This window comes from Chiloscyllium punctatum, chromosome 2 (assembly GCF_047496795.1).
Source record: "Chiloscyllium punctatum isolate Juve2018m chromosome 2, sChiPun1.3, whole genome shotgun sequence".
Lineage (NCBI taxonomy): Eukaryota > Metazoa > Chordata > Chondrichthyes > Orectolobiformes > Hemiscylliidae > Chiloscyllium > Chiloscyllium punctatum.
The window spans coordinates 68,380,552-68,394,463 of NC_092740.1; the positions used below are offsets into that span (position 1 = coordinate 68,380,552).

General features: G+C 37.4%; 1 protein-coding gene across 2 annotated transcripts in view; it reads right to left on the minus strand.

Moving 5' to 3' along the window:
* Nucleotides 1–577: 577 nt before the first annotated feature.
* Nucleotides 578–13,912, minus strand: part of LOC140485131 (ephrin-A5-like) — a 212,933-nt gene continuing 199,598 nt past the window's right edge. The window contains exons 3-5 of one of the 2 annotated variants that reach the window (XM_072583625.1): nt 8,201–8,266; nt 7,788–7,868; nt 578–3,251 (exon numbers count right to left, since the gene is read on the minus strand). In XM_072583625.1, the coding sequence (XP_072439726.1) occupies nt 3,133–3,251; nt 7,788–7,868; nt 8,201–8,266 (266 nt within the window). In that variant the 3' untranslated portion in view covers nt 578–3,132. The remainder of the gene's footprint in view (nt 3,252–7,787; nt 7,869–8,200; nt 8,267–13,912) is intronic. The other variant, XM_072583626.1, reaches the window with a different exon arrangement.

Sequence of the window (13,912 nt, forward strand, 5' to 3'; positions counted from 1 at the left end):
TCGACAACCATTACCCAACGGAAGCAGAAAGGATACTTCTACCTTCATGGTCCCAATTGAATTCAAACACAGGACTCTGAGCACTCAGTTTTGTCCCCTAGCTTCTTCTTCCGAAATACTGATGTTCCAATTTTCGAACAAGTTATAATGGCAGAATCGGCAAATTCACCATGACATCATATGAAACATCACTTTTAAAAGTAGAATAAGCTGGCGGCCTGATTATTATTAAATGCAGGCTCATTAAATTGTATAACCAACCATATTCCTTCTGTTTATATTTGTGTGTTATATTGTGCTGCCGTTGTTAATTAGATTAGATTACTTACAGTGTGGAAACAGGCCCTTCGGCCCAACAAGTCCACACCGACCCGCCGAAGCGCAACCCACCCAGACCCATTCCCCCACATTTACCCCTGCCCCTAACACTACGGGCAAAAACCCAACTTGCTGTGAAAATGTCGCATTTTGAGTTCAGATTTCCTTCGTCCGGGACTGGAATGGAATAATTCCACCAGATCTCGGAATAAATAAAACATTTATAAATGCAGTGTCAAGAAAAAGACGCAGTGTGCTCTTTAAAACATATTTTCAAACGTTTAATAGCCAAAGACATTGAACATCCATACTATTTATAATGAACACCTTCAGTTTTATTTATGTATAGTTGCTCAGACACGTGTATATACAAAACAGATGTATAGAGTGGTTCCAGATGGCAGTACGCCACAGGTTTGTTTATTCTCCCTCATAAGCAAGTCAAAATGCACTCGTCAATAAGTGCAAAGAATCTGCTTTTCAAGCGGTTCTTGAGCAGGGCAGTACAGGCACAGGACAACAATGAACTGGGCTCTAATATCCAGACGCACACACAATGAGTGGCTCTAACGGAGTGTCAAGAGTAAGCATCTAAAATAGATTTAGCGGACTCCATGAGTAACCTTCAGCATGCCAGCATTTATTAAACTGTACAGACAATGGCAGCAACGCTATTGTAAGAAGATTCGTCTCGCATCAGAGCGGTCTGGGGGCTAATGCATGGGAAAAACTTGGAGTTGCCAAATAGAACAGATTTACCCATTCACCGCTCAATGAAGGCTCCGATGAAAGCAGGGAACAGCGGATCTACGTGGAGTGAATAAAGGGGGAGTGGATTAATTTCTATGCTTCTAAAATTTATAGAACCATTTCCATTCCACATTGCAAGGTAGGTCAGTGAAGTGTGGTTGTGGTTGACAGGTATCATACACCCCTATTTGGGGCCTTGTCATGAACTGCTTCCACACAAAAGGGGGGAAAAAGGAACAGTAGACGAAATTTACAAAAGTATATCGACAAACGTTTGTTTTTTTTAACTCCAGTCCATACGCATGCTACAAAGATAAAGGCAAGATCTTCCCATAAAACATTCACTTCATCTCTGGGAGAGAAAGAAAACCAGGAACACAAACAGATCAACTTTCAGAATTACCAGGCCTCTTCACAAAGGGTTTTGTGACCAGAATTCTACACCGTCTCAAACATTTAGGACCAATACGTTGAATGTTAATTTTTTTTTTGCTTCACTCTCCTCACACATAACAAGCAATTTGCAAGCTGCTCCCGTTCCTGTTCTTGCAGCTTTCTGTATGTAGCGTTTGCACTTATTCGCCAAAGCAGCTCGCAGTATTGTAGCAATACATCGTCCATTCCAACATAGATGTTTGCTTAACCTGCTCAGTCAAATCCAGAAATTCTATTGTATTCAATTATAAAAGATGTAAGAATTGGAATTAATACTTTATCAAACACTATTTACAACATAGGTTGCTAATAATACAGGATTTAAACAAGTTTTTTTTCCTTTTGCCCTCGAAGAAGGTACAAACCAATGTACTAAGCTAACACTAATGTTATAGACTATTACAGGATACATAGTATCCACTGAACAGATTGATCCTTATTTCCCTGCTTACAAAAAGGCAACCAAAAGTGAAGAAGCAAGAAAGTGGTTGGTTGTAAATGTCCTCCATTATATTAGGGGCATCCATTTCTTGTTATAATTCTCCAGGAGTGTAAAAGTAATCATTTAATATGGAATCCATTCTTGACTAAAATATATTGGCAACAGTCACTGTGGAACAGATTAAACTGTCAGAAATTAATAACGTCCAATAGTGAACTGTAGTCTACAGCTGCTCAGAACAAAATAATGCAATGGTTACATCACTAATAGAGTTGGATTGTAATTCAGTTTATCAGGAGAAAATGCAGTATTTTTACATTCTCAGTTCATTAGCTTTTTCAATTATAGAACATAGTGTTAAAATAAACTGCAAAATTATCAGTTAAGCCCAATATCTATCCTTGTTCACATGAAAACTATCCATATTACAAATGACATTAGCATTTCTAACCTATCATTTAACCTTTATTTTTTGTTTCTCAAATAGTTCTGCAGAATGGAAGTAGCCTATGGCTAACTGCACCATCCCTCAGTTCTGTATTGCTTCCCAATTTCTTCAAAGGTTATTCTGTCTACACACACAACCTACAAAAATACTGAACCTGAATGAGGGCTCATGAAACAGGAAATGTGTCAAAAATACAAAATATTACAGACAATGTTAGCGGCTGCATGAGCAGTGTCGCTTCAGACACATGTTGAATTATAACTCCTGAGAGGGATGGGGTTATATCTATTCAGAATATCACCCCTCAAGTCCTGACATGGTGACTTGATGCTTTGCATGATCATCTTACGGTATTGAGTGAGAAGGTATAAATATTGCATGGAGGTATAAACCCTCTTGGGCTTCTGCTCAATATTCTTATTCTTCAGTGACTGCATCTGCCACTACTGTTTCGCATCCGTACTTGGATGACAAGAGCTAAACCATCTAGGGGTATTTTGAAAGACAAATGTACAGGAAAATAAGAATCATTAGTCTCAAAATATAATTTGGCATTTTTGGGGGCTTATCAGTTTGGATACATCTTCCCTCTCCAATCATTCTCTACTCTCCTCATGTAAAATAAATCTTGTGTCTGGAATAAACTGAACGCTCCCCCTCCTCAACAGTGCAGTTACAGAATCCGTGTTGTTTCCTGATCCAGCCATGCTGTGTCAGAGGTTCCTTGGATTTTTGAGCACTACAATGTAGAAAGTGCCATGATAAGGATCAGCACAGTTGCCAAAATTAGCGGGGATATCCTGGGTATTTGAGCGTTGTTCTCACCACGCGATGGCTCAGCTTCATGTATGGTGTCATCTATTCAGAGAGAACAAACACAGGAAGCAATGCTGTTACAGAAAAAGACAACAGAAAGAATGATCCGCAGTACTTTAGTTACAATTATACATCAGCCAAGCTCCTCAGGCAAATACATTTCATTGCACATTCCATGCTAGTGTGACAATCTACACTGCGTTTCAAATTTCTAATTTCTTTTAATTTGGAAAGATTTTCATTAACTATGCTTAGTAGAAAATCAATGAAAAACAAAAGCAATGGTAGGTAAGAAGCACTGATGAACTTTTAATATTTTAAATAAAACATACATTTCAGTCTACAAAATCATGAGCTGAGATTTTTAATGCCTGGGAGCTGTTCTGTCAATTTCTAAGCAGTTTGTTCAATTTAAATTAAGCAATTTCATGCACCACATCTACTGTTGGCTTTCTCATTAAAATATTTGGAAAGATTTTAGTATTGACTGGAGTACATTTTCCTGAAAAATGAAATGAAATATGACCACTCAGGAAGATTTTAGATTAAAACAATTTGAAGGCATTAAAATAATTCAGATCCAGCCACTTATGAATTTTTTTACTTTGCAAAAATATTTATTCAACCGCATGAGAAAACCAACAGAACAGGTCATCAATTAACATTCATAATTAACTTTATTTGGTATCCAGACAAAGTGACAACTGAATGGCACAGTGAGTATATCTACAAGCTCAGATTGAATGGAGAAATGAGGGAATAATGTAAATATTTTCCACTTGATCCACAGAATACAAAAGTTAAATTGCTGGTTTTTGATTATTTCAAAAATCTGATTCCATTGCTGTCTCTGGAACTGTAACCCACAAAGTTAGCATGTGATCTATTCACTGTTTTGTCTCTGAGTTATAATTTTTTTATATATCGAAGACGAAGGACTGTTTTCATTCTCCCATTTATAAAAATGGTCATTGAAAACCTTTAGATACAGAAATGTAGTACCTTTCCATTCCCTGAGTAATGAAATCTTTATGAAAGTCACTGGTCTTTAAGTCTGTTTATTATAATTAGTATCTTGCATTTGCCCAACAGTAAAAACACACAGAATACTTCCAAGCTGCATAATTTTAAAATATTACCCTTTCTGGGTAAAATTGTTTCTACATTTGAGTGGAGAGATACTTGCAAGTCATTTTCTATGATTTCTAGTGCTAGCAACACTGTAAACACATTCTTTCTTTTTTTTTGTTTCAGAAATAGCAAACAGAAAATGTTTTCTCCTACCATTTATGATGTTACTAACAAAAGCTAGGAGGAGAAATCCACTGTCACCTTTTTCAAACCATTAACCAGGTGACCACAATTCAACAGGTCAACTTTTGGTGTATAAGGCTTTGAATTTAGGAATCTACTTCTGTCTTTTCTACTTTGTACAGGAAATGCTACATATTTGCTATTATAAGGAACACCTTTTCACTCTGAGTAGTGTGTAACCTTGGCACTCTCTTTGCTTTTGACCAAAATGTGACAGAATTTCTTTACTGCAGAACTGTGAAGTCAAAACTCTCTCTTACTTGACATCTAATATTTTCACATCCCATTTTCCCAATGTCCATCATTTTTTTTCTATCCACCAAATTATTTTCAAAATGATCTTCAAAACCTCCATAAATTAACTTCAGTCTATCTGGAAAATATTCCGACATGCCTATTTTCAGATTCCCCTCATTGTTCCTCTCACTATTGTTTGTTCCTCATTCTCTGATTTATTAGCTGAGGTTGATTTTTCATCCATGTTGTCCTTGCTCCCTGGAACTTCTTTCAAAAATCATTTTGTCTTACTACTTTACCTTCTGCTTTCAAAACCTGCCCAAGCTTTTGACATCCTTTCCCTACATCCCCTCACTCATGCTGAACATCCATCCATCCTCAAGAAAATACACTTAGATATTCAATTGCACTGTATACATCCAAGTGGTTGCAGTGGTAGTAACAGACACAAGGACTTTCTATTCAAATTAGACCAATTGCTGGGGATAGAAAGCTTTGCCAAGGAATCCCTAATAAATGTGTTGATTTTCTTTCTGTAATATCAAAGTAAATTTAAGCACTAAATCTGTCACTGATGTGCAAGCTCAGTGAAAAAGTTCTATTTGCTTTTTGTAGCATTGAATCAAATTAATTTACTGCCCACTTTTAATTTAAGGGGACTTTCCAGCCTCTGCAGACTTAGGAGGAATTGTGTGTCTATTTGGCACACCAGTTATTTCCCTAAGAAATGCAGATTCTTCTGCATTTTGATTTTATAATCTCTTCATGGAAATAGGCCACATTACTGGGGTGAAAGCCCATTGTTGAAAAGTGCATGGATCTAAATAAGGTTACAACTTTGATGTCCCTGTGATCCTTGCAGAATTGTTACTTTTAACTATTTTGCCTGGGTGCCCTCTATTTTGAGGATGGAGTTAAGTTTTAAGTAACAAACAATTGATGTGAAAAATTAAACGTAAAGAAGAACGAAATAAAGAAAATTTAAAAATGTCTAAATCGGTCCAGTGTAAAGATCATAAAAATTTGAGCACCGTAATGTTGACTTAGCCAATCTCAGATGGTGAATGCAGAAATAGCATTAATTGGCTATCATTCTGGTGTGAAGTAAAACGAGTAGAAAGGAAAGAATGAAAATATTAGCCGGGTTTGCTGTTCTGATCATAATTCAACAATTGTGTCTAATTTGTGGATGCTTGAATTCTAAATGAGAACAAGTTGGATTTGGCTGTTACATTTTCCAGATTTGGACAGTCCACTAGCACTCAGTGTTGAGATCACACACAAATACATTATCTTGTTGAGATATGAAAAGGGCACCTCTACAGCACAGTCGGAGAATTGAAGACAACAGAAACTATGGAAAGTAGAAATTGCAATGAGATACAAATAGCGACAGCCCCTTCACTGACTTTCTCAGAACAATGACTAATAGATGTTGTTGCAAAATCAAATTTCATGGTTTCCAATTAGCATTGCTTTGATTGTATAATCAGGCAAGAATCTCTGTTCCCTTAGGATGTCTTCTTTTGGTATCGCTAAAGTGCAATGGACACAAATTGCCAATAGATATAGATCTCAAACTTTCCAAAATAAATTTCCTTAGAATCATAACTCTCAGAAGATAAGTGAAACCATAGGTAATGATACTTAGGAGTCAGCCTTTGCTCAATTGGTAGCCCACTTGTCTCTGAGATGTTTGGTTATTGGCTAAAGCTGCAGAATAAATGTTGTCACATATACTAGCCATCATATCAGTTTGGTATTGGGTGATTGCTGGATAGTAGAAGATGTTGTCTTGCAGAGTGAATGTTAAATTGAGGGCCCATGTGGTTGGATGGGCATTAAAGAAAATATAGCATGATTCTAAGAAAATCAGGCGAGTGCTCCTAGATTCTAGGTTAGCATCTTTGCTGAAACAGATAATCTGGATGTTTATATCATTGCTGTTTTTTGAGATTCTGCTGTGCGCAAATTTGAGAGTCAATTTTCTTCATCAGAACAGGGCGCACATTACAAGAAGTACTTATTTGACTGTAAATCATGAACTGCATTATGTTAATACAATCTTTTCCTTTGACAGGAAAATCATGTGAGTTAATGCAGAATGTGCTTCCATTGATCTGGACTGAATCCAAACCTAGAATCCAAGGGTGAAAGGTGAATGTTCTAATTCACTGTGCCGCTCAGACTTTCACAATAATGAAATGAACAGCAATATTGAGTTGCATCAATTTTCACGTTAGGCTTGTTAAAATATTGGCAGCAGCAGTGAGTTACTAACATGACTAAAAATACTCAGAGACACAAATGGTGGTGGCAGAGTTTAATGAAAAGGACAACATTAAAAATACAGAGAGACACATGTCTGGACATTGCTGTTCAAGGCAGTAATGCTGGCAGACAACAGCCTAGGTTCTACCAAATTGAGGGAGCCATTTGTCACAAAGTGACTATTTTCAAATGTCATGGACAGAACTCTTGCAATACATGAGAACTGCAACCCCTTTCAAATTTGGAATAATCCTTTCCCTCCCATTTATTAATTACATAATTAGTTAATTGCATGCTTCTATTTTCGTTAATCGTTAGGCAGTTTTATTGTAGCACTAAAAAGATTGATTAATTTAACTAATTTCTTATTAAGGCAAGCTTTTTTGCAAAGCAATTGCAACAAAGCAGTTATAAAGACAATGGGACAATACATCTCCTGGATATACTGTCTCACTAAATTTGTATTAAGCAGAATATCCAGCACTGCATGGAATCAACTGACCTTCATTTTATCTCACATGCCTTTAGCTGACGGCAATGATAAAAATCTGGCACACCATGCAAAAGTTTTTGCATCATTCTGTTGCAATATATACAGAAGAAAATTAGCAATGAGGCCACCACCAAAAAAAAAGCAGGGTGAACAAGCTTTCAACATTGAACCCATGCAGGGCATGCAAACTGTGATGGAGGGTCAATAAGAAAGGTGGGATGGGAACAGACGCACTTGTTAGAAGATTCTCTAAGCATACTAACCTGCTGGTTCTAATGAACTGTCTACTCTGTCGTTAGCACCGAAAACACTTTCATGTACACCTACAGTTTTCGAACAGCTGTCTATAACAAAAATAGAAATAATAGCCAATATGTTAGTGTGACATTTTTCCCTGCTTTTTCTTTTTTTTTCAAATTGTTGCACATTGTGCACATGTCAAAAGTGCTGTTGAACTTGTCCATTTGTTTTAACCATGGAAAATTTGCAGAAACAACAAGTTAGCAACTGCCATAAAAGCTTGGTGAAGAAATGTAAGAAGAAAAATGAAAACAAAATGCAATGTACAGAACAGGTACCGCACAAAATAAACACAGAAAGATTTTTTTTTAAAACCAGTGTTTATGAGAAGGCATGCGCTAAAGCCACCCTTTGCAACCTTGTCAAAGGAACTTACTTGATTGTCGCACGAGAACTTTCAATTTTAAACAAGTCTTCTTTCCATTATCTGGGATAGCTGAAGCTGTGAAGTGTGAAGAGAAATCATTTTAAGACTCTGCAATATTAATAAACAGCATCTTTTTGTTAGTAACAAGTAAAAACATTTCTGAAACCTGATGTGGAGCCAATATAAAAATAAATTAGTGCACTGTGGTCTGAGAAGAGGATTTCACATTTGTAAGTGTCATTTTACACCAGTACTGAATCTAACATATTGCTGAAGGCAATATGTAAAGTACTTAAAAATATTTTCAACTTGAAGGCAAAAATTTAATGTCGTGCCATTACAGACAAAGATAATATTGAATATTTTGCCAGGTCTAAACCACAAAATTGATCATTATCTTAATGGTACAATTTCAAAAAAGGATTCGGGGTGAGGTTGTTTGATTACGTTTTGATTTTCCTCCTCCCTACAATTGTCAGCCAGTCCACCTAAACACTTTGAAATGTGTAACAAATCTGCTGGAGCATAACAGTCTGGTTGAAAGCTCCCGCTAAATCACAGCTAAGAGCTGCCTCCCCTATCACTAAATTAAAGCATAGAACATGCTATTAGGTCAAAGCTTGAGGTCTGTGGTCACAGGCAGGAAATGACCACTTTTGTACTTTCCTGCGGGTCCCACTGTCGCTATGTTACAAGTGATGCTGTGTAAAGCACTGAGACTATTTACTTGTCCACAGGAAATCTAATAAAAGAGAACTTTCACAAATCCTGGGCACAAGCTAGACAAGGCATGATGTTTTCTGTATCATTCATACAGCCCTTGTCTAGCTTCCCTTGAGAAAAGTTAACTTATAAATCAGTTTGAGAAGAATGAACCAGGAGAAAACAAAACAAGTTAATAAAAAGAAAACAAAATAGAAAGAAATGCAGGCAGAAAAATTAAGTTAAAATATACCATAATAAAGTGATAGTGAAGAGGCTATCATGTTGGCAGTAGTACAAAGGCAAAATTCTCTGTGGGTGTTAGGAAATTTGAAGTTAAAACAGCAAATTCTGGAAACACCCCAGCCAATTGATCTGGAACACTGGGCAGGAAATTAAGGGGTGGAAGAAGACTACTCACTCCCTGGAAGGAAAGTCAGCAGCAAGTTGACAGACCAGAAAGAAGTTGACCTACAGTTGTAGCACGTTATTAGCAGGCTATATGTTTAATTGAAACAGACATTGCCGGAGAAACTTAGCAGGTCTGACAGCATCTGTCAGGAAAAAGCAGAATTAATGTTTCAAGTCCAGTCTGAAGAAGGGTCACTGGACCTGAAACGTTAATCCTGATTACTCTCCACAGATGCTGTCTAACTTGCTGAGTTTATCCAGCAGTTTCCTACGTCCACAGTTCTTGGTTTTGTTTTACACTGCTTCATTGTTGGACTTCTATCCTTCACCCTAGGGAACAGCTGGATAATTAGGTTAGCCTAAAATTCTATCAGCCCTAGAAGAGCCAAAGCTCAGCTATGAGCGCTGTTGGGACTCCAGACAGAGGATTAAACATCACAGTTAACCTAAGAAAGTAAATTACAGGACTTTAGGGTTGGAAGGACTCCCAGAGTCAATAGAGGGTGTCCAAGTTTGGATTGGTTGACAGATAGCAGAGAAGGAAAAGTTAAAGTTTGGAGCCCAGTGTGTCTGTGTGTGCCTGTGCGTGCCTGTGCATGCATGTGTGTGCATGTGTGTGTCTGTGCGTGCATGTGTGCATCCAGTGAATGCACAGCACCTCCTGAATGAAATACTTTCCTTCCTTCCCATCTTTTACGTGTACCCTTTCCCACTCTAGTTAATGCCAGTCCCATTTTGGCATGGGCAGCGTATTATCAAGACTAATTGCAATTTTAATAAGCTCAATTAACCTGTTATTACCTGGTGACAGATTGTTGATGGGCTAGTGACCCCACCACCTACTTATCCTCTATGAAAGGGGCCAGTTCAAGGTGATAGGAAGGTGGTGGGGGTCACTGTCAAACCAATATTACATGCCCCATGTCAAAAACATCACCAGCAGGTGGCATGTAATATCCAACTCAGCTTGTTGACAAATACAGCCTCACCTGCTAGGTGTTTCCAGCATTTCCTGACTCAATGGTGGTAATTAAACCAGGCCAAGCTGTTGCCTGAACAGTTTGCAGCAACTTAATAAGCAAAAAAAGTTAACAATTATATTTTATGACAATTTAATTTACACAGTAGCTTCTGTGTGAAGAACACACAGCTGGACATGTCCAAAAATATCACTGTAAAACTTGAAGACTGTTCTGCTATCTCAAGTAGTCCAAATTGGCCACTCTGTTTTCAAGCAGCAAAATACTCCTGGTTATTTCCTTTTCTCAAAAGAGCAATGTCAGTTAGCGAGAAACTGCAAGACAACCATGCAACAGAAACACTCAAAACGTTTTGGGCTATGAGAATTTAAAAAAAAGCAAATCAGAAGCAAAATAAAAGTGCATGCATGAAACAGTTAGTCTTATGTTAAGGGCTGGGATGAAGCAAACACAGCTGTTACTGTGGTGCTGTGGGCAAGAATGACACCAAAAGACATTGTAACTAAACTAGCCAGACATACAGATTAAAGTAGTTAAAATAATACAGTTAAACCATTCATAAATTAGTCACATCACCAATGCTGAAGAGTCAGAAGTTGCTAAAATCTTGGCTGCTTTCACACAGAACATAAATACAGATTGCAGAATACAATCACAAAAAGAGTGTAGAAGCTGAAAGTTATAATCATAATGATGTCACAGTGGGCTGTATTTGAAAGGAAGCAGCTACATTTCTAAATGCTTTTGATGAGAGAATGGATCAACTGATTTTGTAAGGACCCATTAACTTGGTCTGTGGAGAGATTAGACTTTGCACAGAAAGAAGCACAAGTCGTCAATATCAACTCTGAACAATAAAAATCCAAATGAAAGTTTTGCCCTCAATTCTTTTTAATTCCTGTCTCACCTTTGAGGACTAACCATGCTAGTCATGACCTTAAATGTTTCCTTCAATTTGGTACTGATTAGCCAACTGTAAGTTTTGCAACTACAACAGTGTTTTTAAAAGCAAGTTACAAAGTGCTCTGGAGGCAGTGTAAATACATAGGCTTGGTTCCAATGGGCATTTAGAAAAGCAAATATATTTAATATTCAAGCAGCAAGTCACCAAGGATCTGATTAACCAAGCAAAGTGAATGAATACAATGACAGCAGTGCATAATTTGAAGCTTTGAGGATAATGTTCTTTTGATTATGGTAGTATTCTGCCAAAAACATAATGACAATCAAAATCACTTGGAAACTCTATGAGCATTTACTGACTTATCTTGCAATACATAGGTGTTCCTCAAGGCACAGCAAACCAGGGCTCCACGCAGCTTAACCTGTTTGTCCATCGTCAGAAACACAGTAAAGGCTGTCATGTTTCCAGTGAAACTTCCAGAATAGGTGTCAGAGTATTACTTAGGTAGAGAGTAGTATAACTATTCCCCAAGTCAGAGAACAAGAACAGCAATTACCAAACTTGAAAACATGAATTCACATAACTTTGAAAAAAAAATCACAATCACCTATGCCTTAGTAATATACCATTGCATGTGCAATGAAGACTATCACCCATACCATTCACTGTCCCCCATCATTCATATCAACTGTGCCTTTCCTCAGGGAAAGAACGGACTGGTTATTTGCCAGAATAATTTAAGTCACACTGGCAATTTTAAACTAGCTTCAGGTGGTGGGAGTTACCGCAGTGCATTATGACTAGAGTGAAAACAACATTGTTCAAACTGACAGTTTGACTGTGTTGTAATATTAGAAATATGTATGACGCAATCTCCAATTAGTATTCGCAGGTATTAAATGTTCCTGTGACAACAAGAAACACTACATATTGATAGCTGCCTTGGCTCTTATTTATGGGTTTATTTAAGTGTAGAATCATTTTGACTGGCTCTGGAGAATAAAATTTGCCTGCAGCAGAAAGTTGCAGACAAAAAAGGATAGGTTAAGTGGGCAAAATCTGTCAAATGGAATATAATATGGGAAAATATGAAGTTAGAGTATGCATTAAACAACAAATAACAGTAGAGTTCCAAGATGCACGGGGATCGAGGTGTCCGAGTGCATAAGTCACAAAAGGTTAGTTTTCATGTACAGCAAGTAGTTAAGACGACTACAGGAATTTTTTTTATTATGAAATAGATAGAACATAAAAGTAAGAATGTTATGCGTCAGTTATAAAAGGCATTAGTGAGACCATATCTTGAGAAATGAGCGCAATTTTTGTTTCCTTATTTATGGAAAGCTGTAAATGTGTTGTCAAAGAAAGCTAGGAGAAAGTGAGGGCTGCAGATGCTGGAGATCAGAGCTGAAAATGTGTTGCTGGAAAAGCGCAGCAGGTCAGGCAGCATCCAAGGAGCAGGAGAATTTGACTTTTCGGGTATGAACCCTTCTTCAGGAAACATCCAAAATGTCGATTCTCCTGCTCCTTGGATGCTGCCTGACCTGTCAAAGAAAGCTTACTACATTGATTCCTGGAATGAACAAATTGTCTTACGAGGGAAGAGTGGACAGACTGGATTAGTTTCCACTAGAGTTTAGAAGAATGAGGGTGGTCTTGATTGAAGCATACAAGATCCTAAATGGTCTTAACTAGGTGGATGTGGAAAGGATCTTTCCTCTTGACAGTGAATCCAGAATAAGAAGGCTCTTTATAAAAATTAACAGTCGCCCTTTATGAACAGGGATGAGGAGAAAATATTTTGTCTGAGGACTTGTGACTTTGGAACTCTGTCCCAGATGTCGCTGGAAACAGGGTCACTGAATATTTTTAAAACCGAGGTGGATAGATTCTTGTTATGCAGAAGAATCAAATATTATCAGGAGTAAATGAAAATGTGGAACTTGAAATACAAACAGGCCAGCCACAATCCTATTGAACGGTGAAGCAGGTTCGAGGGGACAAACTACCTACTTCTACTCCTAACTTCAATGTATGTATGTTCAAAGACCTTCTCAGAGCCTACCATGAAACTGTTTCACATTCAAATCCTTCTCTTCTTTGTGAAATGCCTTCAAATACTTTTTCTCCCTTAGCACCTTCATACATTCTATGATGTTGCTGTTTATTTTATGGTTATCAAGCTGAGGGCTGTAGGGGTGTGTGCACACGTTTAGGATCTTTCCTGCATTTCTGCAGAAACCTGATGTCTGTGTTGACACATACACACACACTCTACAGACCCGTACACTCATGCAGACTCACTCTCATACACAAGCTCGCTCTCACACTCATACGCACCCTCTCACAGACTTATACCCCTTTACATTCACTCTCACACATATACATACACATATAAGTTTGTGGGGTGAATTTGTACTTGCAGAATTACATTTTATTTTGCTCAAAAACTGCATGAATCCATGTAAGATTCTGTAAATCCATTTTTTAGAAATAGAATCAGTCTGAACATTGGGGCACCTCAGACCTTCAATACATTATCTGAGCTGACATGTTAACTATTGTTAAAGTTCATTTGAGAATGTAACTTTAAAAAAAGTTCTGGGATTTACATATTAAAGAACTGAAACCAACACAGTTATTCTAAAAGATGAGAGACTTAACAAACAATCCAGGTCTTTTTCAATATATAATTTCAGTTACATCACACTGCAAACTTTTGCT